The 23,859-nt window shown below is 51.7% G+C and overlaps 2 protein-coding genes across 2 annotated transcripts; both read right to left on the bottom strand.

Moving 5' to 3' along the window:
• Positions 1-9,267: 9,267 nt before the first annotated feature.
• Foxl1 (forkhead box L1) lies at positions 9,268-13,475 on the bottom strand. The gene has a single exon (XM_006990144.4). The coding sequence runs from the start codon at positions 12,340-12,342 to the stop codon at positions 11,332-11,334; it is 1,011 nt and encodes a 336-aa protein (XP_006990206.1). The 5' UTR covers positions 12,343-13,475; the 3' UTR covers positions 9,268-11,331.
• Positions 13,476-19,748: 6,273 nt separating this feature from the next.
• On the bottom strand, positions 19,749-23,619 carry Foxc2 (forkhead box C2). The gene has a single exon (XM_006990145.3). It carries the CDS (start codon positions 23,154-23,156, stop codon positions 21,672-21,674), a length of 1,485 nt encoding a protein of 494 aa, XP_006990207.1. The 5' UTR covers positions 23,157-23,619; the 3' UTR covers positions 19,749-21,671.
• Between the last annotated feature and the right edge of the window lie 240 nt (positions 23,620-23,859).

Below are 23,859 nucleotides of genomic sequence, written 5' to 3'. Positions count from 1 at the left end.
GGGGTGTTGCCAGCGAGGTCTCTTCTTTGACTCTTCAGGGAGGGTCTCACTCCAGTCAAAGCCAGGGTAGATAAGTACTGTCTGATTTTCACTGGGTTGGCACTATCCTGTCCACACACTGGAGCTCAAATCTCTCCAATCTTAGTGCTATGACATCATGCTTAGGGGAAGAGTTCACATCTCCTCCTGGCTCAGTAATGAGACCATCAGCTCAGCAGGGACCCAAGAAGGCACAAGGGTACCAAACACCGACTATGAAAGTTCATCTGGAGACTGGCTTCTCTGAGGCCAAGTGAAGATACACTCCCCACTTAGTCATTGTGCCGGGTGGATGTGCGAAGACACCTTATGAAGTGAAACACTAATCCTACAAGCATCATCTGTATGTGCATCCCCTCAGATGGGAGAACCAGGCATCCAGGTGAGAAGTTTAATCTTGTGATGAACTTATCTGGCACCACACTGGCAAACAGGAAGGCAGCAAGAATGATAGACCATCATCCCAGTGGGCTGTTCATGGAACAGCTGAGGGAAAAGGTGTAAACTTAAGACAGAGCCATTTCTTTCTTTCTTATTCTTGGTGCTGAAGATTTAATCTGGAACCTCAGACACGCTAGGCAAGCACACTACCACCAAGCTCCCTAAGCAGTTTCCTAATTTGGTGATGGTGATGATGATGGTATTGTGGTGATGTTGGTGATGGTATTGTTGTAATGAAGGTGATGCTGGTGTTGTTGATGATGATGGTGATGATGGTGGTGGTTTTCATGATGATGTTGATGGTGGTGATGGTGATGATAATTAATGATGGTGGTAGTGATGACATCGGTGGTGATGACGATGGTGTTGGTGGTGCTGATCTTAGTGATGGGGATTCTTGTGGTGAAGGTGATGCTGATGGTGTTAGTGATGATGGTGATGATGGTGGTGGTGGTTTTCATGATGATGTGCATGGTGGTAATGATGGTGAGGATGATGGTGGTGCATGTCCTAGCTACTTTTCTGTTGCTATGATAAAGTACCAAGTCAAGCAGCTTATAAAGAAAGATCCTATGCAGGCTATTGATTCAAGAAGGATAAGATTCCATTGTCTTCGGGGAAGCATGACAGAAAGCGGCAGACAGGGCAGCAGAAGCAGGAATGTGAGCCTGCTCACAAGCAGCACAACAGAGACAGTGGGACAGAAGTGGGATGAGGCTTTAAGCTCTCAAAACCCACCCCTGGTGCCGCACTCTCTCCAGCAAGGCGGTCCTTCCCCGTAACCTGTGTGGCAAGACAGCACCACCAACTGGGGACCAATTGTTCAAGTATCTGAGCCTGTGGGGGACATTTCTCATCCAAATTACCATAAAGCGTAAGTACTACAGAGAACTTCCAAATGCTACAAAAGCATCTTGATTGGTTAATACGAGACTGATGAGGTTGTGCCGCCCACCCCAGCAGCCTCCAGGTGTGAGCCTCCGCTGCCCAAGTGTGGCAAGCACGGTTTCTCTAAACGCTCTCTCTCTCTCTCTCTCTCTCTCTCTCTCTCTCTCTCTCTCTCTCTCTCTCTCTCTCTCTCTCTCACACACACACACACACACACACACACACACACACAAAACATTGTAAAATATCTCAGTAATTCTTCATACCAAACTACCCAATGAAATGATAATATTTTGATATGTGAGGTTGAATATTTGAGGTTAAATCAAATACATTACTATGATTAGTTTTTCCTGCTTATTTTTACCTTTTAAATGTGGCCGCTGCCCACTGTTGAATTGCTCTCATTTGGCCCACTGGTCTAGAAGGAAAATGGACAGCAATTCAGAGGGGCCACTCTCTTGAGCAGCCTGCAGTGAGAGGGGCATAGTGACTAGGTGAAATAAGCCCCCAAGCACATGACGGTGCCTTTCAAGCCCTGCCTCCCTCCACCCCACACGCCCCCCACACACACACACACCCGACACCACAAAAAAAAATGGAAAGAGAAAGAGAATTCTAGAACTCTGTGAACCTGTCACAGGGAGACAAGATGATAGAAGAGTAGCTTGTTCCATGGGCTTCGTCCCCTTCAATGCTGAGAGCTCACACAGGGGATACCCTCAGTACTACAGGGAAAAGACCCTTATCATAGAACTCAGTACTGGAGGGAGGGGTTCTCGTTTGGGACTTTGTCAGGATCTTGACATGTTTGCATGTAGCTGTCTTGAGGATAAGCCTCAAGTGTGAACGTTAAATTAATCCTAATTTAATTATATTTCACACACAACTTGTACAGTCAAAAGGTCATTTGATGGCGAATCTGTGTGTGTGTGTGTGTGTGTGTGTGTGTGAGAGAGAGAGAGAGAGAGAGAGAGAGAGAGAGAGAGAGAGAGAGAGAGAGAGAGAGAGAGAAAACAATTTTCAAGGTCTTGATCTTGCCTTCTGCCTTGCTGCAGCAAGGTCTCTCTTGTTTCTGCTACTGGGCCATGTACTCAAGCCAGGCTAGCTGGTCCTCAGGCTCCTGGCTGTACTCCAGGCTGCTGGTTCTTAAGCCTCTGGACAGTTCTCCATCTCTGTATATTATCTTGCCACAGGAGTGTTTGGATTACAGGTGTGCATCACCATCTTTTAATGTGGGTCTCGGGCATCTGAACTCTGATTACCAGGCTTGGATCGTAAGCATTTTACCCACGGACCCGTCTCCCTGACCCTTCATGGGAGTTTAAAAACTACATGTGTTGGACATGCCACCTGACCACCAGAGAGAAGGGGTGCATGTATATGAAATCTCATGTAAGGATGGTTAAAAATGAATGTAAAATGAAAAAAAAAATGGAGATGAGAGTTCTTGAACAAGGGGCCAATAACATGGCGCAGTGGGTTAAGATGCTTGCTGTACAAGTCTGACAACCCAAGTTCTGGACCTGGAACCCATAGAAACGTGGACGGGCAGGAACAACTCCACAGGAAAGGGTTGTCATGTGTGTACTGTAGCACATATGTGCTCACACACACATCACACACACACACACACACACACACACACACACACACCAGAGAGAGAAAACATGAACCATGTCCTGTGATTTAATTTTTGAAGATATATAAAAACTGTATGTGTTTAAATGGTTGCTTACAGGTATATTTGTGCACCATGTGAGTACTTCGTGCCAGCAGAGTCCAGAAAACGGCTTCAGACCCTGTGGAAATGGAGTTATAGGTGGTTATGAGTTACCCAACATCAGTGCTGGGAACTGAACCCAGGTCCTCTGCATGAGCACCAATTTCCTCTTAACTGCTGAGCCATCTCTACAGCCCTGTGATCTAATTTTTTAAATTAAAAAAAAAAGCCAGGTGGTGATGGTGCACGCCTTTAATCCCAGCACTCAGGAAGCAGAAGCAGGAGGATCTCAAAGCCAGTCTGGTCTACAAAGTGAGTTCAAGGACAGCCAGAGCTGATACACAGAGAAACCCTGTCAAAAAAAATATTGAGCAAAATAATTCTCTCATCTCCCTGTACAATTCCTCATACCATCCTCATCAAAATAAAAAAATACTGAGTAAACTCATCTCTTTTTGTTCACACTTCGCTCCATCACCAGGCTGCCCTCAGTAAAGGGTTGTTACATCCGGAGATGTTCTGCACTTCACAGGATATGGTAAATGCATTTTTCTTATACTGACAATGGTACCGCTGCTGCTGGTAATGATGAGGATGGTGATGGTACCACTGCTGCTGGTAATGATGAGGATGGTGATGGTACCACTGCTGCTGGTAATGATGAGGATGGTGATGGTACCACTGCTGGTGGTAATGATGGTGATGGTACTGATGATGGCAATAGTAGTAATAATAGTGGTGGCAGTAATGATGATAACAAAGATGGTGACAATGGTGTACCATTGATGACATAAACATCTGTATACATTCTGGGAGTGTAGCTCCATGGTAGAATACTCACCTACCATGTGCAAAGTCCTGGGACCCATTTCTTGTACCACAAAAAAGGAAAGAAAAACAAACCACTATACACACATAGCTACATATGAAAAAATAGCAAGGTACATTGGGAGCACTAAACATACTCCTGAACCATCCAGGTGACACAGAGTAGGAGTTTTCTCTCTTCATTGCCTTTTGAAGGTCACATTCATTACCAGAGAGCAAAGACAAGAAAAGTTAAGTTCACAGACCCTCAGAAACTACTGGGGCCAAATGTCAATTATATACAAATAGTAGGTCAGATGTAAGAGACTGGCAAGTGACAGCATGGGAAAATAAGGAGTGATCTGTGGTTGGCAACTCTCTCACTCTTTGTCCCTAAAATCCAGCCTTGTCATCTGCCTGTCACTGCAGTGGCTCTCAGTGCTGGCTGCAGAATCTGCAGGGTCATCTGGAAGCTTTTGAAAACTCCCTATCAGGGCTTAAGGCTCAGCACTGAAGAGCCCTGACTGCTCTTTAGAGGACCTGGGTTCAGTTCCCAGCACCTATTTGGTGTCTCACAACCTCTGTCAATCCAGTTCTGGAGGATCATAGGACCTCTTCTGGCCTCTGTGGGCAATCCATAGACATGATGCAGAGACATTCATGCAGTCAGAACACCTATACACATTAAATAAAAATACATCTTTAAAAAAATTAAAAAACAAAAACTCAGTCACCTGGTCTCACCGCCAGATTACTCTGACCTCTAGGGACAGGGCAGAGGCACCAGGAAGCCATCACTGGTCAGAGTGGGCGGCCCATGGCTTGTGGCTGTGATCTCATCTCAATGAGCGCCTCAGAGAAAACTAGCAGAGACGAGAAACAGAACTCCAGGATTAGGTTTGTTTCTTGCATCTGACTTCCTTGCTAACTAAGTGACCCTTACAGAGACTTGGTGCTGCCCTCCCCCAGAGAGTGTCTCACCCTACCACCTGGATCCTTGCAAAGTGTCTGTGTCCTCAGGCACCAGCATGGGCCCTGGGTAGTGCCCACATGGGTAATCATCACTGCCTCCATCCTGTGCTGAAGACGGAGCACACAGTGCCAACGCCAAGTCCAAAAATGTGGGAAAGTTTATTTCTCCCAAACATTCCTGATTTGTAATGTGCTTTCTAAAAGCGTTCTCGCTGATCAAGCCCTTGCTATATTTAGCCGCAGCATTGAAAAGCCATGTTCTTTATAAGGCGGGCCACGGGATGGGAGGGTTTAGCAAAAAGTCCTCTTCAGGTCCCCTTTACCATAGGAGAGGGGTCTGGGCTCTCCCTTGCCCCATGGAAAGCTTCAGTGCTGGGGCAGAAACAAAGGACTTTTGTTTAATCTGTGAACTCATAAGGCTAGACCTCAGGTCCCAGGAAGTGTCCTTGGAGCCCTCACGCTGCCCAGACACAGCAAGGAAGTGCACAAGGCGTTCGTTCTGCTGTCCCTGGGAACCACCCACTCTGTCCCAGTGCTCTGATATCCCCTGCTGTCCTTCCCCACTGAGCCAGCAATTTCTTTTGCTTTGCATGTTGAGTTCACAGGCTCCAGCCATCCCAAGAGATAAACTAAATGCAAGAGATTCCAGGAGGCTAGCCTGGGCCTGCGCAGGTTGGGGATTGAGTGGGCAGCCTACAGAGCTGCAGCTCCCTGACAGAGCTGGCTGGTCCAGGGACTGTCCTGAGACTCAGATGTCTCCAGCAGAGGTTGGACTAGTCTCTCACACATGCCACTCAACTTAACTCTAAGCCAGAGCAGATTACCCAGGCACAGGGGACGTATGCCCATCTGCGGGGTCACTGCTGTGACATCTGTGGGGCAGAGGCAGTGGCGAATGTTTCCTCCATTGGGTATGTGACAAAAGCCAAGAGTTAGGGGGTTTGGTGGCTTTGCCAAAGTCAAGTCAAGGTGGAGCTGGGTCACTGACTTTTCTAGACCCTGTCAATGGCTCCTTCCTACCCTGCCCCAAAACCAAGTCCCAATGGGTGACAAATTGGTAGGAAGCTGGTGGCAGGAGGGTTCAGAGGTGGGAACATGCCCAAAGAATGGGGTAGTGGGTGGTGGATGGTGACCAGCTACAGAGCAAGGATATGGGGGCCAGGTGCCTACAGCTGCCCGAGGCTTACAGCATTTCTCATTGTACATCATGAGAATGTAAGTCACCATTGAAAGTCAGCCCTGTCAATGTCCACCTGACCCATGAACAACAGGGTGTGGTCTTGTCCCCTCCAAGAGGACTTATGGGAGACACTGCCCCACAACCAAGACACCATCGTGCCCTCCCTCCCCTATACTGGTAGATGACATCACTATCTGTGGACACACATTCTGGAAGTGAGTCTGAGTCTGTCACATCCAGAGAGTCACTGGCAAGGGGTGACCTTGTGCACCATGACAAACTAAGACAAGTCAAGTACAGTCAGATATAACCTTCCCGACTCAGCAGCCGCCTCCTGGACTCTAAGGTGTAAGGGTGGAGACCGAAGGGCCCAAGGTGTGACCCCCCTGGGAACCATGTCCAACTCCAGATCTTGCCTATCTAAGGGGCTCTGGAATAGTGTCTAGAGCTGCTGTGTCCTCTTGGAAGCTTGCCAGGAAGGGGCCCAGTCTCCAGGAAGTCAGGGTTCAGTGAGGCATCATCTGAGGCGTCCCAGTCTCACTCTTGAATGGCACAGCTGTGGTCAGGACAGTGGTCACTGACTGGTCCAAGAAGAAGAACCTTACAGTCTGTCATTCATGCGTCACTGGCCCTCCCACACCCATGTCCTTGCTCAGGTCCACTCTGTCCCAAGTATGCAGCAAGTAGACAGCTTATCTTCTATAACCCATGTTGCCTGGTCTTCCTCGTGGTTTCAACTATGGCAGGTCACTGCCAATCGGAGGTGTCGGTGGCAGAAGTCAGGCAGGCCAAGGGGGACGGGGGAGGGGCGGATTGGCTGGGGTGGTGCTGGAGACTGGAAAGGGGGAGAAGGTGGACCATGTCCTCACCCTACTGAGCCCTCTAGATTCCTCGCCCAATCCTCAGTCCCCACAAAATGACAAAATGATCCTTGTCATTGACCAGAGTGAGTTTCAATTTCCTGTGGGATCCTGATTCTCAAACTTGGTAGAAAAAGATGCTTAAGACCAGCCTTTACCCCACAGCTTCCCCTTCCTCCTCCTCACCCAGTACCAGTATAAACAAGGACACCCCAGTCCTCATGGTACATGTAGCCAGCTCACCCCCAAATCTGGCCTATGAGCCACATATCCATCTTGCCCAGGGCCACTGGCATCTGGATGCCATTTGAAGAGACAGGAATTCCCCTTTCAAGCCCTTTATGTGGCCCCTCCCAAGTCACTGTAAACACTCTGGCATCTGCCTGGGCCTGCAGAACCTGACCCTGGGACCTTGAGGCAGGAGCAGCATGGCAGACCACTTGTCACTGGGTTATTTTTAAATGACTTTGAATGCAGTGAATTAATTCTACTTTTCCCACAAGTCCCTGTTCTTCCTTTTTAATAACAGGAATTCATGTTACAGGTAATTTTTATCATTGATACATTCTATGAAGCAATCATCATTTCCAACACTACGAGGCAGGGCCGCACACAAAGCCTCTGCTCTCCATTGATTTCTCACGCATGGGTTTCTGTGGTGGAAACTTTAGTCTGCCGAGACAGGGGCAGACAGCCCTGGCTCTAACCATAATAGTCACCATCTGTGGTCTCTTCTTTAACTCACACATGAACAGTCACTGACCACTCCTTGAAATGGTGAGGAGGACACATGGCCCCAAGGTTCATGTGAGAATGGCCTGAGTTAGTGGCCACACCCTCAATGCCCTGGACAGGTCTAGCTCATGTTCTCGAAAATATGTGTCAGGCCCCTATTATCCAAAGCATCTGGTCTACAAAACTCTCTACTTAGCAAAGGCCTCAGAGTCAGGGTGTCTTCTGAGACGCAGAGCCTGGCTTAGTCTCATCACGGTAATGCAGAAACATGGATAATTTGTCCTGGTCAGAACTACATAGAAAATGAAACTGAGCTGGGTGGGGCAGTGGCTCAGTGGGTAAATGCTTGTTGTGCAAACTTGAAGACTTGAGTTCGGATCCCCAGAGCCCATAAAAAGCCAGATGCAACAGGGCAGGCAACTATGATCTCAGGGCTTCTGCAGGAAGATGGGAGGTGGGAACAGGAGACTCCAGAAGCTGGTGGATCAGCCAGCCCCATCTATGCATGCAAAATAAATTGTAGACACCCTACTTTGAACAAGACGGAACATGAAGACTAACACCAAAGCTTGTCCTTTGACCTCCACATGTGTGCCATAGCATACATATAACCACACTCACACAGATGATCATACACACACACACACACACACACACACACACACACAAGTTTTTTTTAAAAAAAGGAAGTTGTGTATAAAGCCTCAGAATTCAGCACTCAATCCAAGTCCCACCTACATGCAAAAGTCTCTTGAGTGTCCATGTACACTGCACAGATACATAGATATAGATATTTACATGTACACAAGGGCACGTGTGTTTGCATAAGTATACACATTCACCATTAACATACCTGTCATCACGTTCAGCGAACTCATCTGCGTGTGTGAAAGAGAGACAGACAGGTGGCAGGCAGACAGACAGAGACAAAGAGACAGTAAGAAAGAGAGAGGTACACCGCCATGAGAGGAGAAGCAGGGCTGCCTCCACCCCCTTGTTCTGTGGAGAGACACAACCTTCTGGTTGCGTGAGAGTGGAACCATAGTCTTGCTTCTGCTTCCCACTAAACATAACTATCTTAATTACTAGCAGAGATGTACTTTTTTTTTTTTTTTTGAGGCAGGATCTCACTGTGTAACCCGAGGTGGCCTGAATCTCCTCTGTAGATCAGTACACCAGGCTGGCCTTGATCTCAGAGATCAACCTGACTGCTTCTGCTTCCTGAGTGCTAGGATTACTAGTGTGCTTTACCATGCCTGGCCTGAAATCATTTCTTAGTCTAGCTGATCTATAATAATAGTAGTAGTAGTAGTAGTAGTAGTAGTAGTAGTAATGATAATCATCTTTACTACTGAGCCAGTTATGCATATGGGAAATTAGAATAGTGGTTTGGTTAGTGAGAATCCAGTGCCCTTCCTTTTCCTCAATAGGAAAGAAACCCACAGAGGCTGACACAGACTGGATAGAAAACATCTTCACAGTCCAATTCTCCAGCGATTTTGCGCCTGATGAAAGCTGAAACTGCATGGAATCTTTCTGCATAAACACACACACACACACTCTTGCATCCATCTGTCCCTCAAAAACAATGCTCTTACAAATGCTTTTTGAATTACAACCCCAAAATACCACCTTCTAAGAACAGCAGTATTAAATCAGTTGTTTCTCCAAAAGTCGGTTGTCACAAATCAACAAACACACCCAAGACAGCATGTCAAACCCAAGAATGAAAAGGAAAACTAAAAGCACCCAGCACCGCAGAACGGCCCCCTCTTTCTGCCACTCAATCCCCTCCAGGGCTCAGTGGGGTTTCTGGTCCCTCCCCCGCAGCAGCTTGTCTTCACCCAGGCTGCCAAAGATGCTGACCGGGTTCTCGGATATAATCCCGCTCTCTCATTCCTACTACACTGTTTGTTTATGTCCCCATAATCCGCTGAACCAGTCAGTGAGAGGTTAATGAAAAAACAACCTTTATTCAGAGGCTGAGCACATGGGAAACATCCAATGGCAGCCTGCCTGCTGCATTCTAGTCAGTCACAGCCACCTGGATTCACGATGGGGTCTCCTCAAAGTCCTTCAAATAGAGCTGCTGTACACACACACCCATCTCCCCACAGACCTGGTGGGACCTGGATGGGGCTGGAAGACTGAATTGCAGAGCTCTCACTGGCAACCAGATAGTATCCCATCTGCCTAAAATGCTTTTCCCACCACTGACCAGCAGGGGACTTGAGAGTTCTTAAGCATTTTTGCACAAGTGCTGGGAAGTGGTTTGTTTGATTTCCCTTAGTCAGTTTGAGACAGATCTAACTCTGTGGCACAGACTAGCCTTAAACTCACAGCAATCCTCCTGCCTCAGCCTCGAAAATACTGAAATTACAGATATGACGTGGCATTGTAAGACTTCACTCTGGGCTGATGCCCAAGAAGTCTTCATTTTTATACGTTTCTTACCCCAGATAAAAGCCAGTTCTTTAGTTCCTCAGGAAGTCAATTTTCAGAACCCATCAGAAAACTAAAACACAGGCAAGGTGAAGGTCTTTCTGTTTCCCCGCAAGCTGAAAGCTGGACTGAACTGTAACCAACTCAGTTGTCTTAGTCTGATCATTGTTCATCCCCCACCCTCACCCCCCGACTCTCTGGTCACCCCTACGTGTTTATTTAATGTCAGGATCCAGATCCTCCTGGAAGGAACACTGACTTAGGGTACCACCAGTTGAGTCTAGAGAGTCCCTATCAAGCCTAGAAGCTTTTGTCCCACACCAGACAGGAGTGTGCTTGCTCCTCCAGCCTTTCTGATTACATGGTGTCCTTTACTATATGATTCTGGAAAATGGGGAGAGGGAAAGAAACTTAGATCTTGAAAAAAAGAAAAGAAGAGAAATAAAAATTCTGACCTTGAGACGTATTCACTCCACACACACCCTCCTGTGTCCCCTGAACTCTTTTGGTCCCTTAAAAAGAAAAGCAGAAGCTAACAGAGGGCTACACAGCTGCAGAATGCACTAATGCACCACCCTAGGCCGTAGGTGCATGCCAAGTAAGAGGAGCCTGGTTTATAAGCCAAGAATAAATGTCCTTTTACTGTAAAGGAGATGTATCTATTCATATTGAGTGTTGCTGCTCTGCCTGGTTTCCCTTAAACTTAGTTGTAAATGATAACCAGGCTTACATCTCTTCCCAGACCCTGGGGACCACGGATCATCCCCAGGGCCCTGGATGCAAGCTCTCATCATCCAAAGAGGTCACAGCCACAGGGAGTCCCGCTGAGCCTTCCACGGTCCAGTTGAATTTCCGTGTAGAAATGTTCGCCATGTCTGTAAGTCCTGCCCTCAGGGTCAGCAGAAGACTCTAGCGAGGTCATTCTACAAGGGCAACGGCCCACCCAACGGGGTTCTGCTGGTGATGGGTTGTGAGCGCTTGGGTGTGCGGTGATCACGTCCTCTCCTGGACAGGTCTTTTAAGTCTGCAAAGTTCCCGCGGCTGGTTAAGTCATCTTCGGAGAAGGTAGACCAACATAACCCCCAGTGCACCGGGTTTGGCCGATGTGGTTACGCTGTTTCAAACTCACAGTTGCCAGGGCAGAGTCCAAGGTGACTTCTTCACCCGCAGGCGCAGGCAAGCAGCTGGCCTTTGCTCGCTGGAGGTGGGGGCTCGCGGGGCGGGGAAACAGCTGTTGATCCGCCTTATTGGAAGCGAAGCACCGCGGCCTCCGGGACCTGCAGCGGGAAATAGGAAAGGAAGGGGATTCCCAGCTGGGAAAAGCCACCCTGGACATGTGGGTCGAACACCAGCGAAGCGTTGAAAGGAGGTGGTAGGCCGGAGGAGGCGGCCAGCAGCGAGGCGCCCAGCAAGCCCGGCACAGGCTTTGGGACTCCCGAGGCCTCCGCCCCTGAAGCTTGCTTTGGCCTCCCAGCCAAGATGCTGTCGATGCTGAAGCTCTTAGACTTGGAACCCTTGGGGGAGCCGCTGGGGTCGGGGCGCAGAGGGGACCCCGGGCGGTGCACTGTGCTATCGCGCTGGCCACCCACCACTGCCCCCGAGCCCTGAACTCTGCGGTCCGCGTCGGGGTTCCAGGGCTCAGGGCTGGACCAGGGAAAGAGCGCTGGCTGCGCGGTGCCTCCCGTCGGGGACTGACCACGATCCGGCGCGCGCGGCGGGCATGCAGTGGCCAGGCCGGGGCATCCTGCATTGCAGCCCACCTCGGGCTCTGGCGGCTCCGCCCGGGTGCGCTTGGCCTCCGGGGAACCCGCGGCGGGCTTGGGCTTTCTTTTCCTGCGCCGGTAGTTGCCGTTCTCGAACATGTCCAGGCAGCGAGGGTCCAGCGTCCAGTAGCTACCCTTGCCCGGCCGCCCCTTCTCACGCGGCACTTTTACGAAGCACTCGTTGAGCGACAGGTTGTGGCGGATGCTGTTCTGCCAACCCTGGCGGTTGTCGTGGTAGAAGGGGAAACGGTCCATGATGAACTGGTAGATGCCATTCAGTGTGACCCTCTGCTCGGGCGCATCCTGGATCGCCATGGCGATGAGCGCGATGTAGCTGTAGGGCGGCTTCTGCGGGGGCTCCGCCCGGCCAGGGCCGGCCAGCGCAGCGGCAGGGGTGAAGGCCAGGGGCAGTCCGGGCCTCTCGGGGCTGTACACGTACAGCAGCGGCGAGGCGGCCAGAGCAGCCAGCGGGGGACTGAAGAGGTGGCTCATGGCGACAGCAGCCTCTGCGCTCCGCCACCCGGGCAGCCTAGGGACTTCGCCCCGCGCCAGGGCCCTCCTGGGGAACCCTCCGTGCGTCTGCCCTGCGATCTGCCGCTCTCTCCAGCCGCTGCGCGCTCTGTCCCTTCTTCATGGCTTTAAAAATGTTAAATAATTGTTGTAAGTTTGCTATTATGTGTTGACTTAGCGCTGGAAAATAAATTGTCTATGATAAACAGTCCTTGTGTTCTCAGCCCACCCACATTAATTAAAATTTCATTGCTGAAAATCTCCCAGCTCTTCCCTCCACGTGTCTTTTTGATACCAGCCAATCGGTTTCAGGGCTATTCCTCATTTGTTTATAGAATTAGTCTGTTGATAAGTCCGCCCACCCAAGTTGAATCAAGCTGTGTTTATTTGGAAAAATTTCCGGGCACCCAATATATAAACGCACTGATCTGATGTTTGAAATACCACGTCCACCCCTTGACGCTGTAAGCACACAGTCAGCAAGGCAGGATGTGGAGAGCCGGGTGGCTCTCCCCGAACTGGGTCTGCTAGGCCAGGAAGGAGGGATGGAGATGGGGGTGGGGAAGCCAAGGGGTACATTTTAAGGCTAGTCTGGGGGACCCTCCCACAAAAGATCTTTTATTTCCTCTAAGCTTAATAGGCAATGTAAAGATAGCACCGTTCTCTGTGTTTGGGGGAGCTGGGAAGACACTAGACATGTTTCATGGAGGTGAGCACTCTTCAGGGGGTACTACTGTCCCGGAGGCCCTACCTAACAGGGCACCCGGAGCCTCAGGGGAAAGGAGTGGACCTCAAGAGCCAGCCTTTTTGCCAGGGGGAAAGCAAATAGTTCTGGAAAGCTGTAGGTGAACAGGGTACCTGGTTCCTAGTTCCTTTAAAGATTGCAAAACAACCCCCTTTGGAGAGTTGGGGGGGGGAGGGAAAAGGTCTTTCTGGTCTGGCTAAGGTTGCTAACAAGGCACGTCATGGGAGGGGGTGGCAGCTGGCGGGGAGCTGGTGTTCGTGAATGTGGGTCTTTAGCTCCATACTCTGTGCCTTCCTGTTTATAACAAGGAGGGGGGTTACAACAGCTTTACAAGTGTGCACAGCTGGCTGGTGATTACATTAAGCATTTGTGAAGCCTGTGTGCTGGCCCCCCCACTCACCCACCCACCCAGGGGTGTAAGCATCCCCCACCCCGGCTCATTTTACATTTAGCCACGTCAAACTTTGAATCCAAACTCCTGAATGATGTTCCTTCCAAAGGGGGCATCTCCCCAATTGGCTTTTCTCCAGTGGGGTAGAGACGCAGGTTAGCCTGGTGTTACCAGTCTCCATTCACGATGTCTGCCTGCCAGTGTTCTTTGAAAGGAAGTGGAAACAGTGTGAAGAACTGGGTTAGTAGCTGCCCCCTGAGTAATCTGCAGAAGAGGGGAGTGTTTGGGGGTGCAAGTGGGTAAAGAAATAGCTTTCTGCTACCCATTGGAGGGGGAAACGCACTGGGCGACAATGAGGGTACCAGATTTGGACCAGTGACTGGTACTCAGATGGTCTCTGAACGTGGAGAAAGTGGGGTGATAATCGTCCCACTCGGAAGCGAGGAATCCAGAATATACCCTTCGGGTTTATGATGTCCTAGCATCCCACCACCACAGAGAAGTGAGTAAGGAAATAGAAAATAGAAGTTTTACTCCTGGTTGGAAAACAACAAAAAGATTTTGGCGAAAGGTGGGCCTGAGGGAGTGTCCAGCTAGTCCTTGCCCATTCCATCTCCTGCAAGCAACCCTGGCTACCCGCCTAATTGCGGGGGTGGGGTGTGGGGGGTGTCGGAATGTGTTTCTCTCAGAAGCCTAGCTTTCACCAGAATACCCTTTTTAATTCTGGGGTGAAAGGTGAGTGAGCAACCTCAGCTTTGACACCCCGGTCCCTCGATTCTGAACTCCCTTAACAGACTCAGACCCAGAAATAAACCAGTGTCACGTGCAATACCCTCCCTCACCTCCGCAGCCCGCGTCAATCCCAAAGCTCTCCAGGACCCCAAGTCCAGCACGCACCCTCGACCCTCCCGATAGGCGCGCCCCGCCGTGCTGTCCCGACGAGTCTTCTGAACCCTAAGGCAAATCTGAGCTTGAATTCCAACAATAATAAACACCGCCCACTTTAGGCGTGGGCTAGCCGCCGGAGGAGGAGACACGCCCGGCAGGTGGGCGGGGCACGGCTAGGAAAAGGGGAAAAGTTTAGAAACCTCCAGCAGAATGGAACCAGCAGTTTGGGAGCTCAGGGCGGGCGGTTGTCAGTGTCTTCAGGAGGCTGGAGCCGCTGCACCCGGTCCGGCACGGGCGCAGTCTGCAGCCTGGGCTCCCAGATAACACTCGCAGCCTTAGCACGTGTGTGTGTGTGGGGGGGGGGGGGGGCAGGGAGGCTGCTGTGGGAGGATCCTCGCTCAGGGGCGCATTCCCGCCTTTCCGGGGACTGCCGCGCAAAGGCCAGGAATCTGCGAGCCTAGGAGCGGATGCGCCCTCGTGCGGAAGCTCAGTCCTCTGAAGACGGACCTGGCCCGGTGGGGGAGCCTGGGAGGAGTGGGTGTTATAGAGAAGAGGGGTTCCAACCAGGTTCCTTAAGTGTTCAAATCCCGGGGAAAAAAAAAAAAAAGACCACCTCATTATGTCCTGGGCAGTCAGTTGGAGACAGCCATCTCCCTCCCAGGAGAGCCCCATGCTCCTCCAGATGCCTGGAAGCAGAACGGGCAGTGGTTTCTGCGTGGGATGAGAACTGACAGCCACATTCCCAGTGCTGGGACAAAGCGGATGTGCGCTCCTCCGGGAGGTTATGGGGAGGAGACAGGCCTCCCAAAAAGCCAGCACCGGGAAGAATGAGTTAGGATTCTCTCCCACCACTCCCAGGCACAACCAGAACAAAGTAGGCTTTGGTGTTCTCCCAGCGTCCGTCCGCAGTTCTTTTCCTATTCGGATGACAATATTAAGTATCACTGGGCCTCTGACCTCACCTAGTATATAGCATGTTTGGGTGAGGACTCAGACTGGTCATCTTAATGACAGTTTAAAAACACTGTGGACGCAGAGTGGTGGTAGGGCCCACCTTTAATCCTAGCACTCTAAAGGCAGAGGCAGGCAGAAGTTCGAGGCCAGCCTGGGCTACAGAGCAAGTTCCAGGGCAGCCAGGGCTGCACAGAGAAACCCTGTCTCAAAAAAACCACTATGGACAAGGCATCGTTCCTAAAGTGAATTGAGCACCACTGTGTGCCGTGTGAAGTGTTTGCATTAAATCATCTCACCTGCACATCAACTCTAAGCAGCCTCAGGCATCTTATCACAGCTACTCAGGAAGCTGAGGGAGGAGGATTGCAAGTTCATGGTCTGTCTGGGATGTGCAGTGGGTTCAAAGCAAGTGGAGTAACCCAGTGAGACACCCCCCCCCCCCGTCTCAAAATATAAAAAATATGAAATACAAAAAAATGTAAATTAGGGATGAGGGATCACTCGGTAGAACGCTTGCCCTAGCCTTCAAGAAACCCACATAAATTAGGCATGGTGGCCTAGGCCAGTAATCCCAGCACCTAAGGTGTAGAAGCAGAAGGATCACAAGTTCAGAGTCATCCTCAGCTATATAGTGAGTTTGAGGTCAGCCTGGGCTACATGAGATCCTGTCTGAAAAAAAGAGAGGTAGGTTAGTAGTTCTTCTGGAGGACCCATGTTTAGTTCTCAGCATCTACATAGGGAAGCTGACAACCACCTTGTAACTCCAGCTCCAGGGGCAGAATAATTAAATCATAAAATATTTTTAAGTTAAGGTTTTTGTGGGACAGTGATGTGACATTTGCCCAGCATGCGTGAAATCCAGGATTCAATTCCCAGTAATGCACGCGCGCGTACACACATTAACAGAAGTAACATTTGTTATTTCCATTTTCACACCAAGAAGCTGGGGCCCAGTAAGTTAGCGTGTCTCAGTTCTCCCATGGAGAGCTGTCCAAAGATGGGGACATAATCATATGACAACGGCCACCCTGTATGCAGCACTCAGGACCCCTGTGGAAAGAACTTCCTTCTCAAGCCCTTGCATCAGCAGTGAAAGACAAACCTGAAGAAGCCACCCATTCTGCAGAGCATGAAACTGAGGCTGAGTCACAGAGCACTCCCCAGCTACTGCCACTTGGGTAACAGCCACCGGTTGTCCTCAAAGGTGGGTACAGTGGGGCCTGACTGCTCAGGTGTCCTCAGGAGAGAGAAGTGTGCTGCCCCAGTGTTGGGCACCTCAGGGTTCCCCTGAATCCTCACTTACAAACCCAGAAGGCTTCATTTCTTCTGCCCTCCCCCTTGAAAAGAGCAGAAGAGTCTGCCCCTGCTTCCCCTAGGGGGTGTAGATGGAGGCTGGGCCTGGTCAGCTGATGCTAAGTGGGGCCCAGAGAGCAGAGCAGGGTTTTCCAAATGACATACTTATTTATAGAGCACCTTGTTCCCAGAAAGGATGGGAAGGCTCCCAAAGAGGCCCTGAGGGCACGTCCACTACCCCACTCAAAGCCATCCGGATGGGCAAGACAGACAGCAGAATCCCTTCGGTGAGAACTCTCCCTATCACAGTGACGTTATAGAGCTGGAACTGAACCCCGCTCGTTAAAACTCTATTTCACAATCCTAAGAAATACCACCTAAGAAACCGGCCTCAAAGCTTAAGGGAATGGGGTGAAGTTCGACTGTTTATGGGGCCTGGAATGGTGCTGGGGCTTCAACTGTAGACAGACTCCCTGGGAGGCAGGGTGCCTGGGGAATAGCGGAGTCCCGGCTGGAAGGCCACCGCTGTCTAATGGCCAACCAGGCTTCTCACCCCAGTGGCCAGAGACTGAGATCCAAAAACACAAGGCCATACTCCATGGCAGAACAGAATGGGGCAGGTTGAAGCCTCCTGCTTCTCTCTCTCTCTCTCTCTCTCTCTCTCTCTCTCTCTCTCTCTCTCTCTCTCTCTCTCTCTCTCTCTCTCTCTCTCTGTCACCTAGGACGCTTGCACCTTTGTCACTGCCCTCCCCCCAGCTCTGCACGTACTCAGGGCCCCAGGACGAACTCCCACGTTCCAACACTTACAAAGCCAACAGCACCCAAAGGGACAGGCTCCATCGCCCAGCACATCTGCTGTTGAAAAATAAGAAGGCTGACGCAAGTTAAAGGTGCATGGCACCTTCCCAGGCACTGTCCCCAATGTCGCTGGTGGCTGCCAGCCTCCTAAATACCCTGGAAGCATGCTACCCCCTTCCTTGCATGCCTGTGTCAAAAAAGCAAACATTTCAAACGCCATGGAGGGCAAGCAAGAAAGGCGGGCAAGGAATGCTTCTCAAAGTTTGGGAAAGCATTCCAAATATTCTGAACTGGATGGCTCTGGGGGGTGGGAGGGAGATGGCACTCTGTGGCTCTGACCCAGCCCGTGGCTCCACCTGAATAAAAAATCGGACTTTAGATGTCTCCATTCCTGGCTGAGCTACCCATTGACCCATCTTCAAGGCACAGCTATCAGACAGGAATGTACAGCGGCCCCTGCGGGGATGCAGCAGCTTTGGGAGAGCCCTGGGGGCTGGATGAGCCATGAGACAACTTCCCCATGTCTTTATTCATCACACTTACCTGTCTGGGGTTGCAACAAAGTCGGAGATACCTGCCCCTACCTTGGGATTTGGGAGTGGGGACAAGACTCGCTCGCTCAACAGACCTCTTTGGGCAGAATGCTGAAAACTTTTTCTACCATGTGAAGTTTACCAGTCATTCACAGAGCTGAGACGTGGCGCTGTAAGGGAGAGGACCCTGAAGGGTATGAGGCAAGCCACCAGTATTCCCTGGATCTTTCATTTTCTCCTCCTTCTAACATTTGATCTCCATTTAGTTCGGAAAGAACGAAGTAAGAGTGATAAACTGGTCTATCTCCCCCGTGATGCCCAAGCGGCAGTGGTTCATGCCTTGAGATGTAGGAGTCCAAGTTCCAAGTGGACACATTCTGGACCAAAGGCATTTTCAATTTTTCATCTGCTGTGGCAGGCCACCCGAGCCAGGTGGTGAGGACTATAGCTGCAGATCCAAGCTGGTTTAGGGAGAGGTGTGAGCAGGGGCGAGGCTGGCAGGCACTTCCTGAAAACGGCGGGTGTGGTAGCATAACTTCAGCCTAAGAAGGCAATGGTAGTACAACCTCCCTCCAGCCAGTGTCTGAGTTGGGAGTGTGAGGCATGGAGGACTCTCGGGTAGACCTGAATCTGTCAAAACCGAGCAGCCGGTTCATCGGTTCATCGGTGGTTCATCGGTGCACCTGGTGAAGGCCAGCTGGTACTTGGGGTAAACCCACAGGAACACCTCTGCCGGTATTACAGGCCTGCTTCGCTCTTTATCTGCCCTATGTCTGAGATCTGCTCAGCCGCTTGTCTTCTTGAGGCATTATCTTCTTGAGTCGTGGTTATCAGACAAGGCTGTGTTTGGGTGGAGAGCAGAATCATCCCCACCCCGGCAGAGAGTTGAACTACCTGGGATAGGCATGCTGGGCCTTCCTCCTCGGAACTCTCTGCCCCCTTTTCCTGGAATGTCCTGGACTTGCCAGGGACAGAGTGGTAAGGAAGACCAGTGTAGGGGTGGTGAATCGAAGACAATCTGCGTCCTCATAGAAGTTTTAGTGCAAGGAGTATCCTATCCAGCTCAGTGTGGCTGTCAAGACCCCAATATTGTGGCCCGACCTTGCCTCCTTGCTGCTGGCTACATTGGCGTGGAGGCGCTTCCTGGTTTATCTGAAGAGTGGTGATAAACCCCGAGTTCTAAGGAGCCGGCTGTGGCTGCTGAAGGCTGGGCCAAGGAGCCTAAGAATTAAGAACCCAAATGTCTATGGCCTGTCCTCCTCTGTCGCCCTGAGGAAGCGACACCCCAGACCAATATTTCCCAGGGCTCTATTTTCCACACTGCTGCTCCAGGAGGCCTAGAAAGAGCCCGCAACACAAGCTGGCTGTCTATGTTCCAAGAAAAGGAAAGATCTTGCATAGTGCCAGTCTGGGAGCTTTTCTCCAGCTACCTACTCCAGAAGAGTTCTCTTTAAGAACCCCACCCCCGCCAACCCCCGACCACCTCCTTTCTTTTCCTGGGTCAGTCACAAGGCACCAGGAGTTCCAAATCTTAAGATGAGGGCAAGCTTTCAGGGAGGCCCCTAAAACATCTGGGAAAGGAGAGAGCCAGCTGGATAGGAAGCCGTTTGCTTCTCCTGGGGCAAGTGGTTTGAAGAGAGCTGTGCAAAATGAAACCAGTCTTGGGAGGGACCGGAGATCTTCAGAGCTCCTCCTGAGCTATCTGCTCTGGCTTAGGAACCAAGGCATGCATACCTGCTCCCCCTCCCTCCCTCCCTCCCCCATCAAGTCCTCAGTGTCCCCACTTTATGAAAGGTGACGAAGTATGGGCCACCTTCTGGTGTTGCAGGTTGAAAGACTGTCTCACACATATGGGGAGAACGATCAGGATTCAAACTTCCCCTAAATCTATTTCAAAATAGCAAATATAAAACTTGCAGTTTTAACAATAACACGATACAGTGGCCACCACTGAGCGGAAACAGATGACCTTCTGCAAAGTCCCCCTTGGCCAACGTGTTCTGTGCAGGAAGAACTTCCATGGGCACAGTACAGGTTACCAGCTGGGGCGGGAATCCATGATGCTGAGCGCCTAAGGTCCAACACACAGGCCTGCAATGAAGCGGAGCTTTTCAGCCAGCAGAATGGCAAGAAAGACACTGACTCCCCCACCAGGTATATCCAAGGTTTGTCCCTATCAAAAAAAAATTTTTTTAGAAATGAAAATCAGAAAAATAATCTGTTCTTTAGCGTACTGAAAATCAGATCCATTTCAGTGCTGAAACATCGAGTTTATAAGGAGCATCATGGCTCCCCCTTTCACCACAGGGGGGTAGATATTTGAAGCCCAAATTGAGAACTTAAATCAGACCGAAAGCCACCTCTAATCTGATCCCCAAAGACAGCTGTTAAATACAAGACATCAATCCTCTTTTGCTCTTACCGGTGTGGCTCAAACGCTAACCACTAACCGGGCAACAAGTCCGCATTTAAGGAAATGAGGGAACACAGGACTCACCCAGGCTCTGTTGAGGTAGGCAAGCTGTGACCGTTTGTCCGTTTTCTGTTTCTCCCTTAAACAGGGGACAGCTGGACACTGAGATGGAGTGACACCATTTTGTTTTGACAATTGGCAAGAGTTTTCTGCGTCCGAAAAGCATTTTGTTCAGAGGCCAGCCAGTTGCCCTCAGGCACCCCTGTCCATGTGTGTATGTGGGGAGAACAGTCCCTCAGCCTGCCTTGAGAGAAAAATCCCAGGGTGGGATACTTCAACAAATCAAGAGCCCTCTCTATTACTAAAGGAGAGCTCCATTGTCCCATGACACGTACATGCATCCACGTACCAGGCCACCTGCACCATAAAAATAATCACAAGTGGGTTTACTACAACCTTTTTTTTTTTTTAATTCAAGAACACAAAGACACTGTAGGAACTTTGGGCAGAAAAACAACATGGGTTTATTTTAAGGTGAATACAACATTGAGACCGCATAAGACAAACACAGATGAAGTTAAAATTTTAAGTCTTTTTGTGTCTTTTAGGAATACTTCAGATGGCGTCTACTCTACAAAGCCATCCTACTTTCTAAATTAAAAGTATCAGATATTTGACTTTGTTATCCACCACCAACAAAAAAAAATAAATTATTTTCTTGTTTTGTAAAAGAACTACAGCTGGGGAAAGAATTCTATTTTATTATGGTACTGTGGGGGAGAAAACCCCACATAGGTTTCTTGAATTTAATTTGGCAGAAACGGTTGGGCAAGATGAAGCCTCATCCAGTGGACACAACTTTAAATATTATATTAAAGGCTCTGGGCAATAACAAAACAGCCTGGTTACAAATCCGCACTCGTTCACAGAAGGCACCTTATCCGGAGAGACCTCATGCGCCCGTGGGGCGTCTCCACAAAGTCATTAGGGGTCCCTGTGGGGTTTGGTCCATAAACTAATCTGTGAAGCCCCAAAGGAGGCAGGCGCAGTATCCCGGCAGGGAAAGGAAATTTTTAAAAATCGGTATTTCGTTTCGGTGGGCTGCGTCCCCGTTAGAGGGACTCGCTGGGATCTCAGAAACCGAGTTGCGGATAAGTTACCTGCGAGTTGCGCGGAGCTCTCTGCTCCCGGGTCTGAGAGAGGGGCGCGTTCCGTCGCTTTCTGCGGCTCCGTCGAAGAGGGTCCCATGGGAAGGCGAAGCCGGTGTGGGCCTGGGGCAAGGGCGGGCTGGGAGTGTCAGTATTTGGTACAGTCGTAGGAGTATGGGGCCGCATGGCGGTAGAGGGATGGTGTGGCTCGGTAGGGCAGCTGACAGCTCGCATTGCTCACCTGGGACTCCCCGAGGGTCGAGTTTTCCAGTCCCAGCCGGTGCGAGTTGAACATCTCCCGGACATTGGGGAAAGTTTGCTGTTGGGTGGCAAACGTGTGACCCGGGAGGTGGCTCAGGTCCCCGCTGTGGTTCAGATACCAGGAGGTGGCCTGGGTGGCGGGCTGCGGCGCGGGCGGGGGCTGCGGGGCAGGCGGCGGCGCCTGCGGATGGAGGTGGCTGTGATGCTGGTGGTGGTGGCCCGCGGCCCCTAGCGCGCCCTCCTGGCCCGCCGCGAGGTTGAGGGCTCCGAGTGGGGAGCCAGGGCCGCTCGGGTGGTCCGACAGAGCCTCGTCCAGCGCGGGCGGGACGCACACGTGCGCGGGTCGCTCGGCCCCGGTGTACAGGCTCATGGCCCGCATGCTGCACTGGTAGCCCGCAGAACCTGCCGCCTCCAGGCCCTGCGCGCAAGGCTGCGCGTAAGCCGCGGGTGGCGCGGCGGCGTAAGGCAGAGCCAGCGGAGGCACCACCAAGCCGGCGCGCGCCGCGGCCGGGCTCAGATCGCCGCCCGGAGGCGACGTGCGCAGCGTCATGATGGTCTCCACGCTGAAGCCTGGCAGCCCGTTGGGCGCCGCGGCGTGGTGCTCAGGCAGCGAGCCGTCCGGGGAGCCAGCCGGAGTGGAGGCTGCGCTGCGGGGACTGGCCTGCAGCGCGCCCTCGGGGCTCAGCGTCTCCACCTTAGTGATGACCGGCAGCGCGGGTGATGCCGCCTCGCTCTTGACCACCACTTTCTTCTCGGCCTCCTTGGGTGCGTCCGCTACCGGGGTCCCCGTCGGGGCGCCCTTGGCCGCGGTCGGGGGCGGCTCCTTGAGGTGGGCCCGCTCCTCCTTGTCCTTGGGCACGTCCTTCTTCTTGAAGCGCCGGCGTCGCCGTAGAAAGCTGCCATTCTCGAACATATTGTAGGAGTCCGGGTCGAGCGTCCAGTAGCTGCCCTTGCCCGGTTTCTTATCATCGCGCGGCACCTTCACGAAGCACTCATTGAGCGACAGGTTGTGGCGGATGCTGTTCTGCCAGCCCTGCTTGTTCTCGCGGTAGAAAGGGAAGCGGTCCATGATGAACTGGTAGATACCGTTCAGGGTGATCTTCTTCTCGGGGGCGTTCTGGATCGCCATGGTGATGAGCGCGATGTAGCTGTAAGGTGGCTTCACCAGGTCCTTGGGCGCCGCGGGCTGGTGGTGGTAGGGCGCGTAGGAGCGGCCCATGCCGGCGCCGTACTGCTCCGGGTGGCTGGAGTAGACGCCCATGGGGCTGGCCATGCCGCTGTAACTGCCCGCTGCCCGGTAGTAGTTTTGCTCGCTTAAGTAGGGCACCACTCCCAAGGCGTTGGGGTCCGACACCGAGTAGCGCGCCTGCATGCTGCGTCCCAGACGCTCGGCCGCCGCCTGTGCGCACTGACTGCGGCCCGCGGCGAGCGAGGCCCGGAGCAGGAGAGCAGGAGGGGATGGAGTGGCGCGGGCAGCCCCTGCTCGGGGCAGCCTCGCGGGCCACGCGCGGAAGGCGCGGGCGCTCGGGCCGACCGGAGCTCTCGGGTTCAGCCGACCGGGCGGGTCAGCATCCTGGAGGGCGCGCCCGGGGCGGCCCCGCTGGCCGCGCGCTCTGGGCCCGGTGGGTGGCAGCCCTGAACTGGCGGCAGAGACGCCACGCGCGATCGTGGAGTGAGACCGACCCTTCTGAATGCTAGGAAAGGAGACCGCAGCTCTCGAAGCCCCGCCAGCAGAACGGCAGCCTGGAGCCTCAGCGAGCTGGGGTCCGGAGAGGCTGCCCGGCCGAGCCCGGAAAAAGAAGCAAAGTCCCTTTTAGGGATTGGGAAAAGTTTCAAAAGTCTTCAGGCTCAAAGCGAGTTTTTACTTTCCTCAGGCCGCGCCCCCTCCAGGAAGTTTGAACCAATCATCTGGCAGCTGTGAGAAGGATGGAACCAATCAGGGAGAGAAGCGCTGGAATCCGTCGGCTCTAAGACCCAGCGGCTCTTAGCCAGATTTTTCTCCCCCCCCTCCACCCCCTGTAGCTCAAGTTAACTTGAGGACTTTTAAAAATAAGTTACATCTTATTAAATTTTAT

This window comes from Peromyscus maniculatus, chromosome 5 (genome assembly GCF_049852395.1).
Source record: "Peromyscus maniculatus bairdii isolate BWxNUB_F1_BW_parent chromosome 5, HU_Pman_BW_mat_3.1, whole genome shotgun sequence".
NCBI classification, from domain to species: Eukaryota; Metazoa; Chordata; class Mammalia; order Rodentia; family Cricetidae; genus Peromyscus; species Peromyscus maniculatus.
The sequence above is the reverse complement of the archived record's forward strand: the minus strand, read 5'-3'. Positions and strand labels throughout refer to the sequence as shown.